The following is a 24,390-nucleotide window of genomic DNA, read 5'->3' on the forward strand; positions in this document are numbered from 1 at the left end:
TTCCGTTGCAGCAAGCACTGATTCTTTAAATTGTTGTTATAAGCAAAGACTTATTTGTGAATTGCAGGTATATAAGCAACCTTAAATAATGCAATCATAGCAGCCTTAATTTTATTTGTGAGTTGCTAAGCCATGATTGTTGGGAAGATTTTTCACTTCACATTTTCTTAGGTTGCTGCTGTTAGTATCATATTTTTTATGAAATTTGTTCTTAAAATTAATGAAAACGTAGGCTAGCAGAAGGGCTAAAGCCGGTATATTCACTGACAAAGCTGGCGACAGAACACAAACACGGCCAAAATCCCTGTATCTAAAACATTCAAAAGCTCTGAACTTAGATACTCTACCATCTAATTTGTATCCTGGTGAGTCCTACCGAAAAAAGTTACACTAAAAGTTTAAATCATAAAAATTGGTTAACATATAGTACCTTTGTATGCGAAGGAATTTTCGATCACCAATTCTTTCACCTGTATAAAATCATATGATATGCATGACGATATGTACTTGGAAAAATTCCAAATCTCTAAGTCTTAAAAACTTTAAGATCGAAACTTTCTGCGGCTTAAATAAAATCTTACAGTTTTATCTTTATTCTTCAAATGAGTCTTAATCTGCCATTTCGTGTTTGTAATTTGTGAAATATCGCTATTAATTAAGTTATATTTTTTTGTTTCTTGGTATGTTAACTCTAACTCAGTTTTCCGAAAGAGTTACCACGATGTCTAGAGTCTTTAAGAACGTTATTGGTGAGTTGATTTTGGTAAAACTCAGAGGGTCCATGAATATGATTTAATTTATATCTGCACATATAATCTTTATGCATTTATACATGAAAATTGCGCTTAAATTTATAAAAATCATATACAGATTTTAATATGATTTGTTTCAAAACAGTTTATTACTAGTACTAGATTTTTCTTCCCTCAAATTAAATTTCAATTTCGTTCATACAAATTGTGTTATGTGTTTTCTTTAAAAAAAAAAAAAAAAAAAAAACCAGCTTTCGCATTTTATATTACGTCCAAAGGGGCTGTTTTTTTCCATTTATATGCACACATATACTCTTCGAGAGCATTTGGGCTAAAAATATGTAAAAACAGCATATCTTTAGAATTTCCGATAGCTAGTCCCACGCGCTGGAGATAAAAATGTTTTATCGCGTACATTGTTGCGACTGCTCGCTTTGGCATCTTTAAGTTTTTAAATAAAAATTTCTTTAAAGTTTTACAAAATATGAAGTAAATAATAAAACCAATTCGAAATTCAAAAGCTGCCCATATTCGGGTGCAGAACAACGTTATTCAAAATTTGATAGGTCTAGATACCGTTGTTTCTTCACAGTGCGAGAAACATATATACATTCATACATATTCTTCATTTTTTAGTTTCTTTAAATACAATACAGGTCGATAATATTTGGTGGCAACAAGTTGAAAAGTAATTGAACGCTTTTAATGATTCGACGCAAAATGGCGTTTTGAGACTAACAGTCCTTTTGAGCTAACGCGACAGAACACAAACACGGCCAAAATCCCTGTATCTAAAACATTCAAAAGCTCTGAACTTAGATACTCTACCATCTAATTTGTATCCTGGTGAGTCCTACCAAAAAAAGTTACACTAAAAGTTTAAATCATAAAAATTGGTTAACATATAGTACCTTTGTATGCGAAGGAATTTTCGATCACCAATTCTTTCACCTGTATAAAATCATATGATATGCATGACGATATGTACTTGGAAAAATTCCAAGATGTAAAATTCTGCTACTAATTGTTAGAAGAAATCTCATGTAGTTTAAAAATTAGCACTTGAAATAAATTACAGAGTTCTACACTGAACGCACAAAAGAAATCTAAGATATGACAAATTATATAAATGACAACTCGAAACGTAACATCGAACCAATAATTAAATGTAAAGTATATTATACATACAAGTTTAAAAAAATGACAAATTGAAAAGACAAAAAAAAGTCAGTCAGTTAAACGATTACGCCATAAATTTACGTGTCATTAAACAGCAGGGCCGATTTTAAATAGTTATGCAACGCGTGCATTTGCACGGGTCAGCTGATTTTGGGGGGAGACGAAATTGGTCTAAAACAAGTCAAATGTAAATCTTTTGGAATAATAAAACATAAAGAATGAAATATTTCTTTCTTGAAATAATAATTTTTATAATAAACATTATTGTATTTCATAATTTTTAAATCAGCCTAGTCATTCAAACTTACGTGTAATATCACATTTATATGTATGCATAATACATATATGTGTAATACATACATGTAAAAATAAATAAAAATAGTGTACAATGTTCCTAAATTGAAATATGAGACGACATATGAATTCAATTCGTTTATGGGTGATTTTTTAAAAGTATACATAGAAAATATATTTATTTTTTTTATTGTGAGCCGATTCTTAGATTACCAATGGCATTAGTCCAGAGTGTATCAAAGAAGATTCATTTATGACCTGACGTATCTGAAAAGGTCATAAAATTTCAGGGCACTAGATAAAAACCGTTTATCTAGTTTGGCCATTACATACAAAAAGGGTTAAAAGAGATAGAAAAAGTCTAAACATTATTCTAACACGTAAAAAAAACGAGGTATTGATGTCCTGAGCTGTTCGACGAACTTGAAAAGGGAATATGTTGCCAATAAGGTAATTGGAAATAAAAAAATTCCATTGTCTTGCATGAACTCTAAAAATATTTATATCATAACCGATAATGGTTGCATACAGACAGAATGATATCTCAAAACTAAAGCTTATTAAACTTAACATGTTGCAGTGCCTAAAATTCAACTGGAAGCTCTTGATATGACTTGAATTGAATATAAAATTGTCCTGGATTGCACTGAAGAAGGATGTTCAAGTCCACGTTTACAGAAAACATATGGATACGCTAAGATTTGGAATTTAAAAGTCATTCGAGAGGAACACCCCAAAATAAAATTTACTGTCGGACCAACATTACCGATTTTTCCTCTGGTAACTGAAGTATACATAAAAGTCATTAATTATTTGCGGAAAACAAGAAACAGATTGAATATTCTTGAACAAAGTGATTTAAGAATTAAGCAATTTTATGCCGAATATTAAAAATATTGCATCGGTATATCAGTGGCAACCATCACATCAATTAAATTCGAAATTTTGTGCAGTTAGAATATCTCTGATTTTGTGTCTGAAAATTTGTTTTTATTTATAAAATTAAAAATAATGGCACGAAAATAATAAAGTATAAATTTAATGAACAATTTTCCCCCCAAATTTTTGTTTATATTCTTAGTTTAATTATTATCTTTAAGTTATTTAGGCAAAATTATTTATGTTATGCATTCTGCTGCATACTATATAGAAAAATGTGAGGGAGTCTATGAAGAAAGCCATTCTTTTAAACGGGGCAAATGCAAGAAAAGGGTTTGAAATCCTGCTTTAAAGGAAAAGGCGGCAAAACTCCTCTGAGGTCACTCTATTTTTTAGCCGGACTTATCTTTGATCTATCTTCCAAATCGTAACACTACGTTGCTATCTAATGCGAAACAGCCAGTTTTAATAATACTTTGGTATTTACAATGCTATGAAGTCTATGAATTCAGTATTTGCCTTTTTAAAGGGGATTTCTCTGTTGCTGTTTATAAATAAAAGAAATATAGATATTTATTTATATTTCTCAAATGGCATCACATAAGAAGAAGTAACCCCCCCCCCCCAAAAAAAAAAAAAAAAGAGAGAGAGAGAGAAAGAAAGAAAGAAAAAAGCAAAAAGCAAAAATTTTTGACTGTAGTCCAGCACCTCAAAAATTCATCTTTTAAGTGAAAAAAGTTTTTTTAAACTAATTAAGAAATTTAAAATATAAAATTCAAAAGATTAACAAGAAACTGCAATCTGATCATGATGTGCAGATTGTAGTTTAATGCTTGAAATCATTTAAACCTAAGTAGTTACGAGAGACCTACTGTTTTAAGAATTAGTCTCTTAGACATTAAATATATAGCGTAAAAATCTTGTATTTAAAAGCAGTTGCTTAGTATTACAAAACTAAATACAAGGGGAAAAATTTACTTTAATATTTCTTCATCGTAAACTAACGCTGCACAGAGGCTTGTTCAATTACTTAATAAAGAAAAAACTAAATTATTCAATATGTAGCAATGCAGTTATTTCACTGGGTCGCTTGTACACGAAGCTTGCATCAATATTTCACACTAATTACAATACTTTCTATTTTGATAGGATACAAAATCCACGTACGGAAAACAATAAACACCAGAAAAAGTTTCTTTCGAAGTTTCTGATCATAGGTTGGATGATGACAAATTCACTTCTCCGAGTATATGTATAAAAAGGTGATAATAATAATAATAATAATAAAGGGGGGATAATTGATTAAAGGGGAGTACATGAGATCTGTATGGGATTAATGAAGCTTACATCAGAGTTCTTAAAAGCAATAAAATGATTATGAAAAGAAATCGACAATGTAGAAGAATGGTTGAGTGACTGTTTTGTGTGAGATTAAAATTAAATAAAACGGTAACAGTACAAATAATTTGTTATAGCAATAACATACATTTAAAAGCTCTCACGAGGTTTTCGTTATTATAAAAATACGAAATACATTTAAATTATTAATATAAAAACATAATTCATTTTTAAAAAATTATTTTTTAGTATGGTATATAAATAAAAGTACAGACAAGCAAATTTATATTATTTTCTTATAATACCCAAAATTATGCCGCTTGGAAAATATGGATATGTTACTGTGAAACACCAAAATCTGGAGAATGTCGACTTTCACCGGTGAATGTCAACATTCACATAGTCGCTTGGTGTATGTCCGAAATATTTTCCAAATACCCTTATTTCTGACTTACACCGGTCAATGTCGACATTCATCATGTACTAATGGTGAATGTTGAACATATAAGAATATTATATTTTCTTCTCCGTCAATTCAGCCGCGAAAAAACGCACTTTAGACTTAAAATAAGAACTTAAGAATATAAGAACTTAAAACACACAGTACATTCAAAATGAGAAAGGAAAATAATAGAAGTTAAAAACTTACTAAATTATGTGATTCAAATCTTATTTATTGCAACGACTTAAACTATTATGACACTTTGAATGGCACAAGAGGCCCTTGCTTTTACAACTGCATTTATTTGTGGAACACTTCCTTTTGCAATGACAGCGTGTACATATACTCCTCTCTTTTCGACCTACACCAGAGCATATCTGTGATTGTCGACATACACCGGTGAGAGTCCGAATGTACAGTAATTTAATTCAATATTCGATCTTTCATCGACGTATTTGGTGAATGTTGACATTCTCCGGTGAAAGTCGACATTCTCCAATTTCGGTTTTTCACGGTAACAGATACAAAACACAAAGAAAAGGAATAAGAAAATAAAGTAAACTTACCCAAAAATGTGACAGGATGTTGACAGCAAAAGTTTTTTCTACTCCTTCATCCGGCAGATCTAGAAAACGTTTTCCGATGACAATACCTGCGTTGTTTATTAGTATATCTACTTTTCCAACTTCGTCTTTGACTATTCTTGCCATCTTGTAGACTTCCTCACGCTTCGAAACATCGCACTGGTACACAAAAACGCGAGAGATGCGGTTCAGCAATTTCTCGGTATCCAACAGGGAAGACTTGTTAATATCCACCAGTACAAGACAAGTAGAAAATTTCGAAAATTCGATAGCCAGGGATCTCCCCACACCACTACCGGCTCCAGTAATCAGAATAGTTTTGTCCGTTAAATCAATATTTTTCTTAAAACGGCTAAAAAACATTTTACGAAAGATTGCTTGGACGTATAAATAAATGACTATTGGTAAGCAAAAAAAGGCATTCTTAAGGATATTCACAAACATCTGAGCAGAGTATCCCATTTTCAGCATTGTAACTTATAAATTCCTTTTTTACGAGTATACTTTAGGGATCACAGCTTCCTCGATTGCTCCTTTTTATATTTCGCACGAGCAAACTTATAATTTTTCTGGCAACTTAATAAATTAAATTTCTGAAAGGCCTAACTACCTAATTTCTGGCAGGGAGCAATACATGAAATTTCTCAAAAATAAAACTTTCACTTGACTGAGTGAAAGGGAATGGCATTGTTTCCTATTTCTATTCCTAATGAAATGGGAAACGCTAATTTCGTACAACTGGTTTCTTATCTAGGACTGCAAAGTAACAGATAGAGCATATCAAGAGAGGAGAAAAGAATAAACAAATACAAAAATATGAGCATAACTGCAGCAAAGTAACAAACAGATAAGGGATTAAATCTCGGGGGGGGGAAGGAGGAAAGCGGTTTTTTTTTTTTTTTTTTTTTTTTACAATGACACATTCCATGGTAACGGTGCAACGGATTTTCCCGTCAGGATTTAATCCAATCATAGAGCCTGCGGATAGGTCGGAAAGTCGCAGAAAAGCAATTAAGTATTGTGAACAAACAACCCAAAAACTGCAATTTACTGTTCGTAATAAACCACAGGCAACCGTCGAATATATCCATAATCAATACTTATTTCCTCAATTTAGAAACGGATTAATTTGGAAAACTTTTCCTGTAGCTAGGGAGTGGCGGCTTATGAAATCAATTACGAAAAATTATCGCAACAGCGAGAAAGGAAAGCAAGAGTTCTTATAAGCTTCTGCAGTGGATTGCGAATGGCGTGCATCTGCGATTCCAGTGGCGTTTTCTAAGGCATTCGACCTTGAAAAGTTTCCTCGAAGTCTCGGTAAGCGAAAGGTTCACTTCAAAAGCTGGGATAAATGGTTTCGTTTTATTTATTTATTTATTTTATTTTATTTTTTAAAACTCTTCTTTCTATACAAGTTCCCACTCCCCGTTCTTTAAACTTGTTACATGTTCTTTAAACTTGTTACAAAAGGCATGTACGAATTTCAAAAGAATCGTCGAGAAATGTATGAGGACGTGCAGTTTAATGAAGCTAGGACTCTCACTTTTGTACTTTAAAAATAGTTCTTCCCGCTCCCGCTGGAAATCTGAGATTTCCCGAGTATTCTTGTTATTTCTCTTATTCCTGGGAATTAATATGTAATACTAGGAATGAGAAAAGCAACAAAAGTAAAATATATTAAATTGCCTCAAATTTACTTTCTAATAAAATAAAATTGTTAGTATTATGGAAAATGGAATTGTTTAATTGAAAATGGAATTGTTTAATTGAAAATGGAATTGTTTAATAAAATGGAATATTACATAAAAATAATAAATTGGAAAATTAATAAAAATGTTAAGATAAGCAAAACATAAGATGGAATGTTAAGAAATATTAAATTGAATGAAATTTGTTTTTAATGTAAGGGGAATATAATAATTTTGAAAGAGCACACAGTGGACCGCAAAAATTTTACTGCAGATTCATAGGTTTGCGAATGAGATTAAGAAAAGAATCCATTTAACAATGGAAACAAAATGGGATTCCGAGTGTGATAAAAGCCGACTTACCCGTAATTGAGACGGAGCAATTTCGGATACTTACCGTCAGGCTTGTTTTCCTTAAAAATAAAAATGGCTCGTTTTCGCGCTCATAATTTTTTTTATGAATGTTGGTTTTGAATACATTGAAGAGGATATAGGTAAAGTTTCTGTATATAGATCCTTTTTTAATTTAAATCACTTGAAGAGAGTAATGTACATTTGTAACTGTAAAGCTAAACTCAATTTGGTTTAATTTATACCCTATTCTCATTTAGACTGCAGGATGATCCCTTAGATTGCAGGATGAACTACAGACCCATTTTTATCTTTAAAATTTAGTATTTTAAATGTTGATAACAGAGTGAAATGCAAAGTAAAGCATTTATCATCACTTTAGCTCAAAGATGCAATAATTACAACGTTAACAAATTAATTTGAATTAATTAACTGTTTCTTATAGGACTATAAGAAACAGCTAATTAACTGTTTCTTATAGGACGGACAGACAACAATTTTTCAGATTATTAACAAATCACAATTTGAATCAAAATTCTAATAACGGTCGGCTCTAAATGGGCAGCAGCAATAGGAAGTGCTTGGTATGCAGCGTGTCACATTCTTGCCACTAGATGGCGGGCATCTCTTCCTTTACTTTTGCTGTAATTAAGTTTCGAGAACCAGTCGAGATTGGAACCGCTTTGAGGAGCGTAAAGACTCAGAGTTAAAAATGTACTGTCTTAAAATAATTATCACTTACCTTGTAAATAGTGTATATTAGCGTTTTCTTTGAATAAATAATTAAAAGACAAGATGGCCTGCTAATTGTAATAGAAACTCTTACTGGAAAACGTGATTATTAGAAGCCTGGCGTCGAGAACACTGAAGATGCAGCAGGTAAGGAATTTTACATTAATTTTATTGTAAATAGAAGAACCTGATGCAACATTTTTATGGCGCCCGAACAGGGACGCCAGGTTTTTTGAAAAGTTCTAATAAAGTGAATTCAAAAGCTGAATATTAAAATTGAAGATTTTAATACTTGTTCTTGAAGTATTCAGCAAAAGAATAATTTTGTTTTCTAAGTAAGAGTTAAATATTTGTTTTTCATGAGACGTATATTTTTTGTGTAAGTGTTTGAATCTAAGAAAGATAATGGCTGAAGTAGAAAAATTAAAAAAGAAAAGAAGTATCTTAAGAACTGCCGTTACAAAACTATTTAAGAAAATCGAAAGTGAATTAAATAAATCTGAAGGTAGTATTAATGAGCTCGAAGAATTGTTAGAACAGCTTAATGCTAAAACCGAAACGCTATCTAATGCCGATGTGGAAGTTGAACCAATTCTGAGTGTAGATGAATTCGAAAATGAATTCGAAATTACAGAACAATATCGCGAGAAGATAACGTTATGGAAATGCAGGCTTAAGAAACGGATTAAGGAACTTATTCATGACTTAAATGCACCGAACACACAGCAAAATATAAAAGATACACCTTATGTTAAATTACCAAAACTTTCGATTCCCGTATTTTATGGGAACAGTAGTCAATGGCTTACTTTTTGGAATAGTTTTGAGTCCTCAATACATAATAACGAATCATTGAACAAAGTAGACAAATTTAATTACCTGAAAGCATATTTAAGAGGAACAGCTGCTAGTTGCGTTCAAGGACTTCCGTTATCGCCGAAACATTATGATTCAGCAATTCAAATCTTACACGACCGTTTTGGAAGGAGAGACATTCTTATTAATGCGCACATGAATAATTTGCTGAATATTGAATCATTAAAAAATGCGAATGACATAAAAACATTTCGTAATTTGTATGATAAAGTACAAACACAGATTAGATGTCTCGAAGCGTTAGATGTTGTATCGGAATCTTACAGCGCTTTGCTGTGTCCGATGATTTTGAAGTTATTGCCTTCAGAATTAACGCTTGAATTTCATAGAACACAAAATGTTGGCACCGATTATAACATAAAAGATTTAATGTCATTTTTACACGCAGAACTTTCATCCCGTGAACGCACGAGGTCAACGGTTTCGCAACAGCAAAAAATATCCGATCGGCGACAGTCTTCTTCCCCCCCTGGAACGAAAAGCGCATATGGTTTCTCAAATAGACATAATAAACCAAAGATTCCGACCGCTACTGATTTGTTTACAAAATCCGAATGCAGAGAGGAAAATATGAACTGCGTCTTCTGTAATCAATTCCACAAGATTCATGACTGTAGTTTCGTTTCCGGCTTATCATTACAAGAAAAAAGGGACATTTTAAAAAGAAAATGTGCTTGCTATAAATGCCTAAAATTACACCATTTGGCTCAAAACTGCAGAACAAAAATAACTTGTTCTATTTGTAAAAAACAACATGCAACTATTATGTGTAATAAACAAAATCCTTCTGTCGAGGTTTCGGAAATTAAAAAAGACGAACAGATAGAAAATAAAGTACTTTCAAATCAAGCAGGATGTTCAGAAGTATATTTGCAAACTTTAATTGTTCGCATATATGGAAGAGGGAATGACCAATTTGTTCGAGCGATAATTGACACCGGAAGTCAAAACTCATACATAAGCAGGTATGCAGCAGAAAGGTTACAATTAAGAAGCTTAGGTGAACAAAGTGTAACCCACGGACTTTTCGGTGGCATAGAAGTTTCGGAAAAACATAAACGTTATAGAATAAAATTGGGTAGCGTAGATAAACGGTATAATTGCGAAATCAATGTATTGGATGAAAGAAAAATATGTTCTTCGGTCCCTAAAATCAAAAATATACACTGGATTAGGGAACTTAGAAGAAGAGGAATTTACGTCAGTGATGTTTTTGAAAATTGCAGATTATTTCAGGAGAACCCCCAAGAGATTCATTTGTTGTTAGGGGCAGATGTTGCTGCAAATTTATTTACAGGTAAAATCGAAGTTCTTCCTTGGGGAAGATTAGTTGCTGTAAGTACAAGACTTGGGTGGACAGTCATGGGGAAAGCGAACACTGACAATTATGAAATAGAAAATTCCTTTTCCACGCTTTCGTTATCTTTACATATTTCTGATGCCACTCTGTCAGAACTGTGGAGGCTTGATGTTATCGGAATAAAAGATCCAGTTACAAAGAAGGCTAGAGAGGAAAGGGATTTGCAATCAAAATTGCAGTTCGAAAATTCTGTATCTCTAAACGAAGAGGGGCGTTATGAAGTCGCACTTCCGTGGGCGGAGAATCATGTACCACTTTCCACCCACAAGGATTTAGCGTTGAAACGTCTACAATCTACCACCCAGAAACTTTTATCTCAAAATTTATTTTCTTCATACAATGCAGTTTTTAATGACTGGTGTAACTTAGGAGTGATCGAAGAAGTTAAAGAAAATATTGCGGTTGACTATGGACATTATTTACCGCATAGACCGGTGATCAAAGAAAATAGCTCAACACCAATTCGACCGGTGTTTGATGCGTCTGCGAGGAAACAATCGTCTCCTTCTCTAAATCAGTGTTTGGAGTGTGGACCAAATTTGATAGAACTAATTCCATCTCTTTTGTTGAGATTTCGGGAAGGCAAGTTTGCTGCTATAGCAGACATTGAAAAGGCTTTCTTACAGATCAGTGTAAGGCCTCAAGATAGAGACTGGCTTCGGTTTTTCTGGTGGAATGATGTGGAAGAAAGGAAAACGAAAATATTTCGTCATACTAGGGTAGTATTTGGGGTTAAGAGTAGTATTTGGGGTTTTATGGTAAGATGAATATTTCTCAAAAAAATGTTCTACCCTTTGCGTATTTAGTGCAGAAATAACTGATTTCCTTTTTTCTGAATTCACTATTTCCATGTCCGGTATTTCCCTTTGTATAGGCCATTCTTCCTGATTTTTCTTCAGCCAGTCGGGGCCCTCCCACCATCTAACTACTAAAAGTTGTTTAGCGGTGCAACCTCTTGATGGGAGGTCAGTTGGATTTTTTGTTCCAGCAATATGTTTCCACGTTTTTGGATCCATCAGTTTCCTAATCTCCCTGACTCTGTTTTCCACAAAGACAGCCCAGACAATCTCTTCCCTTTGAATCCATGTCAAAACTGTTGTAGAATCCGTCCAAAAATGCGTTTCCATATTTTGCCATTGTAAACCATTTAAAACAGAATAGCATCGTCTGGCACCTATCGTGGCAGCTATCAATTCCAGACGAGGGATCGTAATAGATTTTACGGGAGCTACTCTAGACTTCGATGCCAACAGATGAACTTCAACTCCAGAATTCGTCACAGTTCTCAAGAAAACTGCAGCAGCATACGCATTACTACTGGCATCACAGAATGTGTGAATGCTGCAGAACTTCCTATTGTCCTTGCTGGAATGTATCCAACGTAGGAGGGATATTTCTTTTAAGAGAAAAAGGCTTTTATACCAATTCACAAAATTCCTTTCCTTTTGGCAGCTGTTATAGAATTCCATCTACAAAAGTACATGAAAAATTCTTCATATGATACGGAGATAATAGCTAAACTCTTGCGTAGCTTCTACGTAGATAACGTTGTTGCCAGTTTTGACAAAGAATCCGAGATGATTCAGTTCATCGAAAAATCTCGAGAAATAATGAATGAAGGAAAGTTTAATCTTCGAGGTTGGTTACATAATGAAGATAACCTGAAACAGGAAACTATTTCACCCGTATTGGGTCTGTTATGGAACTGTCAGAAAGATAATTTAACTTTGAATCTGAATTGGCTAGAAGATTTTGAAATGGGTATAATAACGAAGAGAACAATTCTCGCTGTAACACACAAAATATTTGATCCTATTGGTATTGTGAGTCCTGTTCTCTTGCATCCTAAAATATTGTTGCAGAACCTATGGAAAACAGGAATTTCTTGGGAGACTGAAGTTGACGAGAGTACAAAACAAAATTTTGTGAATTGGTATAAAAGCCTTTTTCTCTTAAAAGAAATATCCCTCCTACGTTGGATACATTCCAGCAAGGACAATAGGAAGTTCTGCAGCATTCACACATTCTGTGATGCCAGTAGTAATGCGTATGCTGCTGCAGTTTTCTTGAGAACTGTGACGAATTCTGGAGTTGAAGTTCATCTGTTGGCATCGAAGTCTAGAGTAGCTCCCGTAAAATCTATTACGATCCCTCGTCTGGAATTGATAGCTGCCACGATAGGTGCCAGACTATGCTCTTCTGTTTTAAATGGTTTACAATGGCAAAATATGGAAACGCATTTTTGGACGGATTCTACAACAGTTTTGACATGGATTCAAAGGGAAGAGATTGTCTGGGCTGTCTTTGTGGAAAACAGAGTCAGGGAGATTAGGAAACTGATGGATCCAAAAACGTGGAAACATATTGCTGGAACAAAAAATCCAACTGACCTCCCATCAAGAGGTTGCACCGCTAAACAACTTTTAGTAGTTAGATGGTGGGAGGGCCCCGACTGGCTGAAGAAAAATCAGGAAGAATGGCCTATACAAAGGGAAATACCGGACATGGAAATAGTGAATTCAGAAAAAAGGAAATCAGTTATTTCTGCACTAAATACGCAAAGGGTAGAACATTTTTTTGAGAAATATTCATCTTACCATAAAATGTTAAGAATAACTGCTTGGATATGCAGATTTATCAACAACTGCAGAAGACCAGATTCTAAACAATCAGGAGAACTCACGGTCCCTGAAATAGAAACTGTAGAAAAGAAAATATGCAAGATAATACAAATAAAAGCATTTGGCAAAGAACTTAAAGTTAGCAACCTTTGTACCTTTCTTGACTCAGATGGCCTTATTCGGTTAAAGACCAAGATTACTAGAAGAGAGGAAGAAGAAAATTTTCTCTGTCCAATTGTATTGCCCTCAAATCATGACTTAGTTCATAGGTTAATTTTAGATTACCATTTGCGACTATCCCACGCTGGTGTGCAGTTCGTACTAGCCAATATTCGACAGAAATTCTGGGTCCTGAGAGGAAGAAAAACAGTACGTAAAGTTCTTATGAAGTGTGTTCGCTGTAGAAGATATAGCGCAAAGAATATAGAGACTGTTCCAGCACCTCTTCCTGAAGATCGAGTTCGAGATGCTCTGGTGTTTGAAGTGACCGGAGTCGATGTAGCCGGTCCTCTTTATTTAAGAAAAGGAAAAAAGGCATGGATCTTGCTCTTTACTTGCGCGGTCTATCGCGCGATACATCTTGAACTGATAGAAAGTTTATCAACAAATGCGTTCATCTTGGGATTAAGGAGATTTATTGCCAGAAGAGGTCATCCAAGTATTATTTACAGCGACAATGGCACTAATTTCGTTGGAACTGAAAATCTTTTAAGATCGATAGATTGGAAAGAAATAGAATGTAATTCAACTAGTATGAGAATACAGTGGAAGTTTAATCCCCCAACTGCTTCATGGTGGGGCGGTTGGTGGGAGAGGTTGGTACAAACAGTGAAGAAGATGTTGAGAAATGTTCTCGGCAAGTCCTGTGTCTCTTATGAGGAAATGTTGACTATACTTTGTGATATCGAATCAGTAATCAACTCAAGACCCCTTACGTACCTTTCAGAAGATCCAAATGATCTTACGGCACTAACTCCTTCAATGTTTCTACAAGATGTGCACGACGTCGGAGTGCCTGACTTAGACTACCTGGATACCATTAATCTGACAAAAAGATACAAGTTCTTGCAGAACTTAAGAGAACATTTCCGCAAAAGATTTCGTGATGAATATTTAGCTATCCTAGTGCAAAAACCATCTAAACGATCTACTCGGACTATCAACAAAAATGACTTGGTGTTTGTCGGCAGCGACAACAAGAAGAGAATAGATTGGCCAATAGGTCGTGTTGTAGAACTATATCCTGGGAAAGACAACGAAGTACGTGTTGTCAAAGTGAAAACTGCAACGGGTGAACTCCTAAGACCTGTGAAACGTATTTATCCTCTCGAACTTGATAGACCTAACTTGTTTAGTGACTTCACCATGAACATAAAAAACTCTGCGGATAAGTGTTACAGTGATATGAACTATCAAACTAGATATGGACGTAAAACTGTAAAACCTCTTACATATTTTTAAATTGCTATACTAATTTTTGTTTCTTTTCAGTATTTTAGAAATTTAATTGTCCTAACAGTTGTCAATTGGAACATGTTATCTGGATATGGTATGAATGTAATGCAGAAAATGTTTAGATGTGTAATCCTTCTTTGTAAGTATTAATTTTAGAGCATTAGTTACTTTTCATATTTGTGAAAGTTGTACTTGAATTTTTGTTTGATTATTGATAAATTTTGTTTTGATTTTCCCATCTTATCGAGGTAAAATCAAAAGGTGGGAGGATGTCACATTCTTGCCACTAGATGGCGGGCATCTCTTCCTTTACTTTTGCTGTAATTAAGTTTCGAGAACCACTCGAGATTGGAACCGCTTTGAGGAGCGTAAAGACTCAGAGTTAAAAATGTACTGTCTTAAAATAATTATCACTTACCTTGTAAATAGTGTATATTAGCGTTTTCTTTGAATAAATAATTAAAAGACAAGATGGCCTGCTAATTGTAATAGAAACTCTTACTGGAAAACGTGATTATTAGAAGCCTGGCGTCGAGAACACTGAAGATGCAGCAGGTAAGGAATTTTACATTAATTTTATTGTAAATAGAAGAACCTGATGTAACACAGCGGATGACGATCTTATAGTTCCTACATGGACCAAGGAGCTCAACACCAGTAACTCAGTGTTTCAGGCGAATTCATAACCTCAAAAGCAGCCTTAGGCTTAACTTTTAGTAATAGTAGATATAAAGTGATTTTCAGAAATTCTATATCAAGTTTGCAGGTTATTCAGGGCGAGCGCAGCAGACGCTTCCTGGTTAGGACAATTCAAAAACAGCTGCTATTGCTTGCTGGAAGTCTGAGACCAAAGCTTCAATGGGTACAGGTGCATATTAGGATTTTTATTGAAACAACTGATGAGATTGAGAATAACGTAATTAAAGAGTAATTCATAAGTTCACTGAATGTAATTTTTAAGTCACACTCTCTAAATAATGGCAGAAATATTGGAACATGGTCGTAACAGGCACAGTATGTTTCCTAATGTCGATCAGAGCTCAATTACCGTCTCTCCGCAATTTATCAAATATCTAACAGGAAAATGGCTCATGTATTTCCTGCTTATATCATTTTGGTCTCAGAAATAATAACCTCTGCATTTGCAGTAAAGTCGGTGATGTTTGCCTGCACATATACTAAAAGAACATATACTGCACATATATCATTTGAAAGGATCCTCCATGACCTACCAATAAATATAAGTCAGGACCGAAAAAAAAAAAAAAAAAAAAAAAAAAAAACAAAAAAAACATGCGCTCCGTCGTTATAAGACATTTTTAAGAGTATACCTAACAACCTGGAATAATTCGCTTCTATTTCCCTATCCTCCCCTTCCCTCAAAAAAGAAAAAGGCAGCAGCTATGTACATTTGCATTTTATTACGTATTTTTTTTCCTCTTCGTATAGAATATTATCTTGTGTTTTATATCTCTGTATTATTTACTGATTTAAGATTTCTGCAGCTGCACAATAACGTATAATAGCTTTGTTGTATGATTTATCTCCCTCAATATGCATCTCATGTTAGTGTTGCTTGAATATATTGTTCTGTTAAACGAATATATTAATTTATAGGTAATTTTGTGGCTTGCTTTTAACCGCATTCATATGGAAATGTTTATGTAAACATTACCATATCCACATTTTATCCCTGTACATATAACGTTCTTTGTAAAATTTTTCTATCGCTATACTCCGAAAAAGTTGCTTATCTCCTAGCTATGCAAAATGAAAAAAAAAATTTTTTTTTTCGTATAAAAATATGTCTTCCGTTCGCCCATAATTTTAAAAAATAGCAAAATTTTGCTGTTTTTCATCAGTTTTTTATGATTACTTTCATCAGTATCGGAGTGCAGTTGTTCCTAATTTGAATTTCGAGACATGAGGAACATAAAAAAATTTTAAAACCGATAATTTCAAATTATTTATTTTTTGCATAAAAAGCTCAAGATACACACTTTTTTTTTTTTTTTTTTTTTTTGGAAAAATAGCAATGTTTTGTAATTTCTGATAATTACTTTTCATTTTTTTGTGTACAAAACGGTGAATACATTTATCACTTTGTTTTTCGCCGCGCAACCGGCTTAGTGGTAAGCGTCGCTCGGCCCGGGTTCGAATCCCGGAGAAGGCATGGATGTTTGTAACTTTATAGCGTCTGTATTGTTTGAGGGCACTCTAAATATGCGGCGAGCCGAAAATCTTCTCGAGAGGTTGGAGGTTGGTGATAAGGGAAGATGGGTGGGAGAACCTAGAACCCGTACCCCCCCCGGGGTGCTCTGCATTAAAATTGCCTGTGGAACTGAGCTAAATCGCACTGTCACCTGTAAGGTGCTCAAGGCTGTTGCCAATGACAGGTGTATATTGCGCTTTGTGCCTCGAGGAATTCCGTGGGCTTGGGAGGACTATAAGTCAAACAAGTAGGCATTAGTCAACAACAAGTTTTGTTTTTCAAAAAGGAGAGTACCTGAGAGTTATTTTCTTGGGAAAATTCTGGCATAATACATTTAGATAGGAAGGACGCCCAAATCAAGCAGTCTCTTACATCAACGCCGCACAGCTTTTTAGATGCTTCGGTCACACGTTTGACACATCGCACACAGCCTGGTTGTGACCAGGTAAGCTTTGGAAATCTGATAGCATCAATTAACCAGTCCTTAACAAATTTTTGATGTTTTCATCCGTAATGTTCCTTAATAGTGGAGGAGAAGAGATATTGAATAGATACCACCAAATCATGTTGACGGAGCCGGTTGTTTCTGAGTTGAATTTTGCAAGTGTGAAGTTTCGAATAGTCTTTCCTTTGGAAAGTGATCAAGTTAATCTGTGCAAACCTAGTTGTCTCATATGCCTTCCTTCATTTACATTCATTGCATGGATAAAATTTTCGGGATGAGCAAAAAAAGTATTCTTTTGACTTACTGGGTTGATGAATTGCGGTAAATTTTGAGCTAGTTATCGTGATGTTATGATGAGTAAAATGTACCAGCTACCTAATTTCTTCAGTGGGGTTTTTTCTAAGCTCGTGTATAGCAGGAGAACTGGGTTTGCTGTCGTCAACCATCTTGAGTGTAAAAAGAAGATCGGGATCAAGAGTTGCTAAATCTTCTAAAATCGTATCTGATAGCAAAAATATCAGGTAAGTATAATTGATCCTAGCTCAGTACTTTTCTGTCAGTTTGAGGAATAGGGTATTCAATATGTTCAAAGAGAACCAGCGGAAGTTTTCCACAAGCAGTGAAATTTTTCCACATCGGACCGCTGAAGGATTTGGGCGTTGTGATAACACAATCCGAGTTATATAAGAGGTGATGGAACTGTCGTTCATTGAAGCGTAGGAGACATACAGTCCATTGCAGTGGTCTCTCAAAGTGGCAATTCGATCTGCTGGATAATGCCATTTTTCAAGCCAGTATTAATTACAACTCAATCACTCCCTATAGCATCAAGTTCTTAAGGGAAATCTTATATGCAGTCAATGGGAAATTATGGTAAGAAGCTATACTTTAGCAAGTTCTGTAGAGGGAGAAACACGGCCGATATATTTTGGTCCTGGTTCTTGTATGAGGGAATAACGGTTCGGTTTTTAAATCCTTCGAAAATTCGTTGAATTAATTTTTTTAACTCTCTACGTGTTGTCTTTTCTTCCATTAAAATATAGATCACGTACTGTTTCCTTAATTGATTGATTCTGCAAATAATTTACGAGTTCATGCAGATAGTTACGAGTTTTTTCTCTTCTTGTTTTGTTTTCTCAATGATATGAGGGTTGTCGAATTAGTTATCATATCATAGTCTTCAAGGACAGTTGATGCGACTGCAGCAGCTGCTCGATCAGAGATTCAAAAACGATCTCAATTATGATGTTGTTTTTTGTTAATAAATGATAATTATAAAAACCGTCTAAAATACTATGTAGAAAAAATTACGAAATGCTGCCATTTTTACAAAAAAAAAAAAATGATTTTTTGAGTTAACAATAAATAATTTGAAATTACAAGTCTTATTTCGTATGTGGGTGCGTTTCTCATATTTCAAGCTTCAGTTAAAGACGTATAGGCTTTCGATAGTAGTAAGTTTAGTAACTATAAAAATTTGAAAAAAAAATTTCACTATTTTTCAAATTTTGAGTGCAATGCTTGAAAGAAGGTATAATTTTATTTGAAACTTTTTTTCCCATATTTCTTAGCTAGGCGATAGACAATTTTTCCGAGGTATAGCAATAGAAAAATTTTTACAAATTTGTTTCTTCGGCCCACCCTACTGTGTATTCTGCTACAGTTTATCAATTTATGTCTTTATTATAGTATATATACTTAGAAATTAGATTATTTTAATTAAGACAAAGTATGGGAGCCTATGAAGGGATGCTTTCGAGAAGAACTCTTCAAGAGAATTGTTTCGTATTTACCTTACGCAAGAGGAAAATCGCAAAAATGCCCTGGCAGCCAGCTCTTTGCTGGAACTCGGTTTATCAGAGTTCAGTGGTTTTATCCACTTCGCCTCTAGTGTACATCTTAATGGAGGATATTATGAGGGAAATTAACAGCTAATAGGCAGTAAGATAATGACACAGTTAATGAATCGTAGAGAAAATAAATATATTTCCTTTGTTCTGTATATCTTCCACACACAGAGTTAAAATAGCTTTAATCTCACTGAGCTTGGTTAACTGAAAACCTGAACTGAAGCCTTAAGGCCTAGGCTATCGCAATATGTTCGCTGTCGGTAATTTTATCGCAGCTTGTTTTACTGCACACGCTCTACTGCTCGCAGTCCAGTGTGCGTCAGGTGTAGAGAAGGATATTTTTAGATTAGTGTAATTACTAAAAGATAACCAACGAAATATGCCTGTTTTGTTAGACTTCACCTAGCAAATTGTAGAGGATGTACTCATTATCTACATCAGAGAAAATCAACTACAAGGATCATCACGTCAAACAGCTTTATGTCCACTGCATTTCGGAACACCAATCTTTCGACTGCAAAGAATAAGCAAATTCCAGTAAATAATTATAACTGACAGTTTCCAGACCGGCTAAATCCGTCCAACACTGCCAACAGAAGGACAACAAAGGACAAAACAATGCTTTAAACAACCAAGTCGAAAGTGATATCTTTGAATTTAAACAATAAGAAATGGACCAACTGTTTAAACAGTCTTCTAGTAAAAGATAGTTCTCTGCATGATATTTGTTGTAAATTACACACAAAAAACATACCCCTTTCCCCAATTTATGATACCACTGGTCTTGCCTATAGTCAGGAAGACAAATTTAATTTATTTTCGAACATAAAAGCAATATTTCAGCATAACCCAGCACTTTACAATGCTAACTTAATTGCATAAGTTAAGAAAACAGTTCGCAATTATCTATGCATTCCTTCACCATTTGTCGCCCCCACCTTCTTTAGTAAAGAACATAATAAGGAAACTAAAAACTCGTAAAGCTAGAAGACAAGATAATATAAAAAAATCTAGCTTAAAAATATGCCTCTTAAAGGGTATAATTGCATTATAATAATTAATATTTCCATTCTTAGACTGTGTCTGCTGGAAATAACCAAATCAAAATAGTACTTTCCCCAAAACTAACGACAAAGCTTATTTACAGTAAATCATAAAAGTACTGAAGCATAAAATCTTTTAAACAGTTAGTAATGAAACTTAGGCCATTATTCCAAAACTAAAACTTTTAATAGTTTTCTACGTCTAAATTCCATACTAAATCAATTACGAGGAATAATAGTAAGTAACACTAATGAATAAAGGATATATTTTAAATACCTTGCTTTTAAATACGAAATTCAGGTTAAAAAAGGTATTGGGGCATTCTGGTCAAATGTTATAAAAAGCCAGTTCCAGTCCCCCCCCCAAATCCTTTTTTTTGGGGGGGGGTAAAACACCTGGAATAAAGTTTTTCAACTAGAAAGTTAAGTTTAAAGTCTGATACAGGCAAATTTACAATTTTTCTTTGGAATCGTGAAAAATATAAGGGAAAAAATATATTATCTTTTGAATTTAAAATAAGATCTACTGCTTCATTTAATTTTTAAACATTGTAAAACAAATTTGTTTATTGGAGGAGTTAAAGTATCACGAGTTATTGTACTATATATAAATTTGCAGGACTATTTCCAAAGGTTTAAATATAGAACCTGCCTCTTCAGCTTCAGAAATGAAAATGGCGAAAGAGAAGCCAATGATAAGAAAAGATAAAGTGATAATAATGAGAGGAAGAAAGTCAAGTTACTGGCACTTGAATTTTGCTTGAAAACAAACCACGAACAAGACAGCCAAGGAAATTCAGTGAACACGAAGAAATATGGGTCTTTAGAAGCATGCATTATAATACTAAAACCTAAATTATTTGGGCCAGAGAATATTTAGAAAATTATTGTGACGAAAACCAATATTGAACTTCAAATGAAGAATCTTACTCCTTCAGTAAAATATGCTGGAGGTAGCAATATGATTTTGGGCTATATGAGAGCTTGCGAAGTTTAAATTCTACATTTTATTAATTGCAAAATCGATAATTTTATGTATATGAATGTTTTATAGCAAAATTTGGAATACAGCACAAAAACTGAGCATATTGTGGAGCTAAAACTTTATTCTTCAAAGGGCGATGATTCGAAAGCATAATGCTCGTATTTGCTATCTGTGAACTTTCTATGCCTAACCCCATATACAATCAAAACGCTTATGTTCAGTCTAGGCTTATAATAATTATTTTGTATACCTTTTTGCACTTTTCTGAATTGAATAGTTGACCTGTTTTTGTGAATTTGATTGGTTTTACTTGAGTTCTCTATTGTAAAATTTGCATTTTATAATAATTTTCTTTGAATTATTTTTGAATGCATTTGGTTTTTGAATTTGAAATTTTTCATATCTTTATGTTGACATTATTCTTGTACTGTATTTTTATCGCGTTGCCCGCAAACCTGATGTAGAGTTTTTATATTACTTGGAGTGGTTTTTTTTAAACCAAATTTATGTTTTGTAATGTAGTAATATCTCAGGTTCAGTGTATTTTATGATAATATTGTTCAGTTATGAAAGTTATTGGTTCTTAATTCTGAATTCATATGAAGAAATTTTATTTGGCAGTTTATTATTGTCTTAGTTTACCTTTATGCATTTTTACTAAATTGAATGGTTCTTCTTGATATTGTGAATCTAATTGAAATTAATTGTGTATAATACAGTAATGGATGTATTATATTTTGTGTGTTTGTACCATAGTTTTTTTATTTAACTTAGTTGGACTCAGTTTTGAAAGTATTTCGTATTTGCAATACAAATTATGAAAGTATATTCTGTTTATTGTTTGAATGCTATAGGTACTACTTGTAACATGATTTCTTTAGGGTTTATTAATGACTATGTTACTTATGTCCTTGTGTTCTTGAAGGCCTTGTATGCCACTATAAACTTATTTTGCTTAGTGACAATAAATAGCTTCTGGAGGCAGGGGCTTTAATCCGTGTAAGGCAGACATCATGTCAGCTAGGTAATGGAGCTCCTGTTCTCTGGTTAACAGTCTAGGCTTATATTTCATTGAGCATTATTTGGAGTAATTTGTAAGACAAAATTAATGAAATCAGAATTCCTAACAGAGATGTAGTTGGAGAAAAACTTACACAAAATGATTTCTTTTTCCTTCCTCTAACTACGAGGTTTCCTGGAACTATATTAAAAAAAAAAAAAAAAAAAAAAAAAAAAAAACAGAAATAAAAGAAAAATTCTATGGAAAAAATTAGGAATCTCAAGGGAAAAAACAGAAGCAGATCCTCAGTCAAAATCCTATGAATTCCATGCTTAGAAAAGAGTGAATTCATGAACAGGAAAAGTGATCCAATGCATTATTAGACAAGTTTTAGAAAATGTAAAATATTTTAGAATGTTATGTTTTTCGAGTGTTTTAATATGTTTCCGTTCCCCAGTACTTTTTTGACCATTGCTTTCTAGTTTGTACGCGAAAAGTATAAATCTTAATATTTATTTAACTTTATTTAATTAATTTTAAGGGTTTTCGGTTTCATTCAGCTCTAATATACGGCATATAATAAAAGTGTTTCATTAAAATAAAATATTTAATTATTCTTTCAAAAATGTGTGACAGCTTGTTGTTTTGCCTGAATACTTTTTTGAATCACTATATTACTCTTTCTACGATTGCAGAAAAAATCATACTTCACTACATTCAAATCACCATTGCAGTTTTCTCTTTCTCACTTCAAGAGCAATTGAGATTTAAGGTAAAATATAAACAACTCCTTCGCGCCGCAGGCACTAAACTTTGTCACAGGCGGCCGAAATCCCACTCATTGTCATACGAAAGCATGGAAAATATATCGCTTTTTTGTGATAATTAATAATTATTAAATAGCTCACCTTGAAGTTTTACAGACTTCATTTGATAGTTACCTGGAATTACTTCTTTCAAACGATAAAGCAAAACAAATAATATTTAGACTTTTATATGCACTCGTCGAATTTTCATATACATACTGAATTTTTCTATCTTTTGGTTTCATATGTGTTGCAAAGTCAAAACAAAATAGTAATGAATCTACAATAATAAACATTTGCCGCGAGGACAGCGTCACATCTGGAGAATGATAAAATAAGACATAAAAATATTCAGAAACTAAGCAGTGATCAAAATATAACAGAATATTTTTTTAATGAAGTAAAGTCACTATGTAAATTTAATATGTATTAGAAAAGTTGACAAGTTGCATGAGAAATGTCGCCAAGTAAGGAATTAAGTCGTCAAACATCTTGCTTTCGATTGCAATGAATAATGCATTTAAAGTATTCCTGCTCAGAGAATGTATTCATCCTATTGATAAGATATACTTTTCTGAGATAACTTCTGAGCTGAATGAAAATATCAGTAAGTTATTAGACAAATTCTTTGAAAATTGTTACATGAAACGCAAATTTCCATTTCCACAAAAGCAAAGAGTTTAAGGAATTCATACGCGAGTATAGTTCTGATATTATTGTCCTCCCAGAATACCTTGCTTGGTCCGAACAATTATTTCTTTGCTTCTGACTTCTGTTACTCTTTGACTGAATCATCCAGCTGAAGGTAGATCTGCTACTAATGGAAACGCATGTGGAAGACTCTTAACCCTAGATTAAGCGCTAGGGCGACAGGTGTCCCTCAGTGATATCTGTCGCAAGTTTGCAACACTGTGTGCTGATTTTAGGAGTCACGCCTTTTAGTAGCTGAACATTAGCTGTTGGTGTTTGTTGTGGCTGCAGTAACACAAAAAGGATTTTTTCTTATACTAGATACATTTTAATAGGTGGGTGACACTTGTCACTCACGCGTCTAATTGCGCAACACAAACGTGCGCAACTAACGTAGGGTTAATCTTAGTAAAACGCTCCATTCCTCACTACCATCAACAATGCCACAGCTTTTAGCCGTAGAGACACGAAGTATTACAATTGCACCAAACACTTCACGTACATTCATTGTTATTTTCGCCTATTTTTTACACATAAAATCAGTTTGAGATGTGCATCGCGATTTTCATACTCTGTCTGTCATAAACAATGGTATCATAACAGGTGAAAACTTTAACGCTCACTACAGATGTTGTAACTGCATTCATTCTGATATTTATGACAATCAATTTCACATTTTAACCTACAAGGCCAACATGTTTACTGCAGCTCCAAACCATCCTACATAACACTATTTTCCTGTTCAAAATTATACTTGCTTCATCCTTTATTGAGAGCTTGAAAGAACTTGCTTCCGGCCATGACCCTG

At 33.7% G+C, this 24,390-nt stretch overlaps 1 protein-coding gene and 1 long non-coding RNA gene across 2 annotated transcripts in view; one reads left to right on the forward strand and one right to left on the reverse strand.

Moving 5' to 3' along the window:
• Nucleotides 1–6,697, reverse strand: part of LOC118180419 (epidermal retinol dehydrogenase 2-like) — a 69,220-nt gene extending 62,523 nt beyond the window's left edge. The window contains exon 1 of the mRNA XM_035349527.2: nucleotides 5,451–6,697. Coding sequence (XP_035205418.1) covers nucleotides 5,451–5,939 — 489 coding nt within the window. The 5' untranslated portion in view covers nucleotides 5,940–6,697. The remainder of the gene's footprint in view (nucleotides 1–5,450) is intronic.
• Nucleotides 6,650–22,342, forward strand: LOC146998677 (uncharacterized). The gene is made up of 3 exons (XR_015039674.1): nucleotides 6,650–6,785; nucleotides 14,588–14,690; nucleotides 20,721–22,342. It is a non-coding gene; the product is annotated as an uncharacterized LOC146998677 (long non-coding RNA).
• Nucleotides 22,343–24,390: the final 2,048 nt, after the last annotated feature.

Source organism: Stegodyphus dumicola, chromosome 2 (assembly GCF_044657685.1).
Source record: "Stegodyphus dumicola isolate Sdum_Otavi_A_Nest chromosome 2, ASM4465768v1".
Taxonomy (NCBI): domain Eukaryota; kingdom Metazoa; phylum Arthropoda; class Arachnida; order Araneae; family Eresidae; genus Stegodyphus; species Stegodyphus dumicola.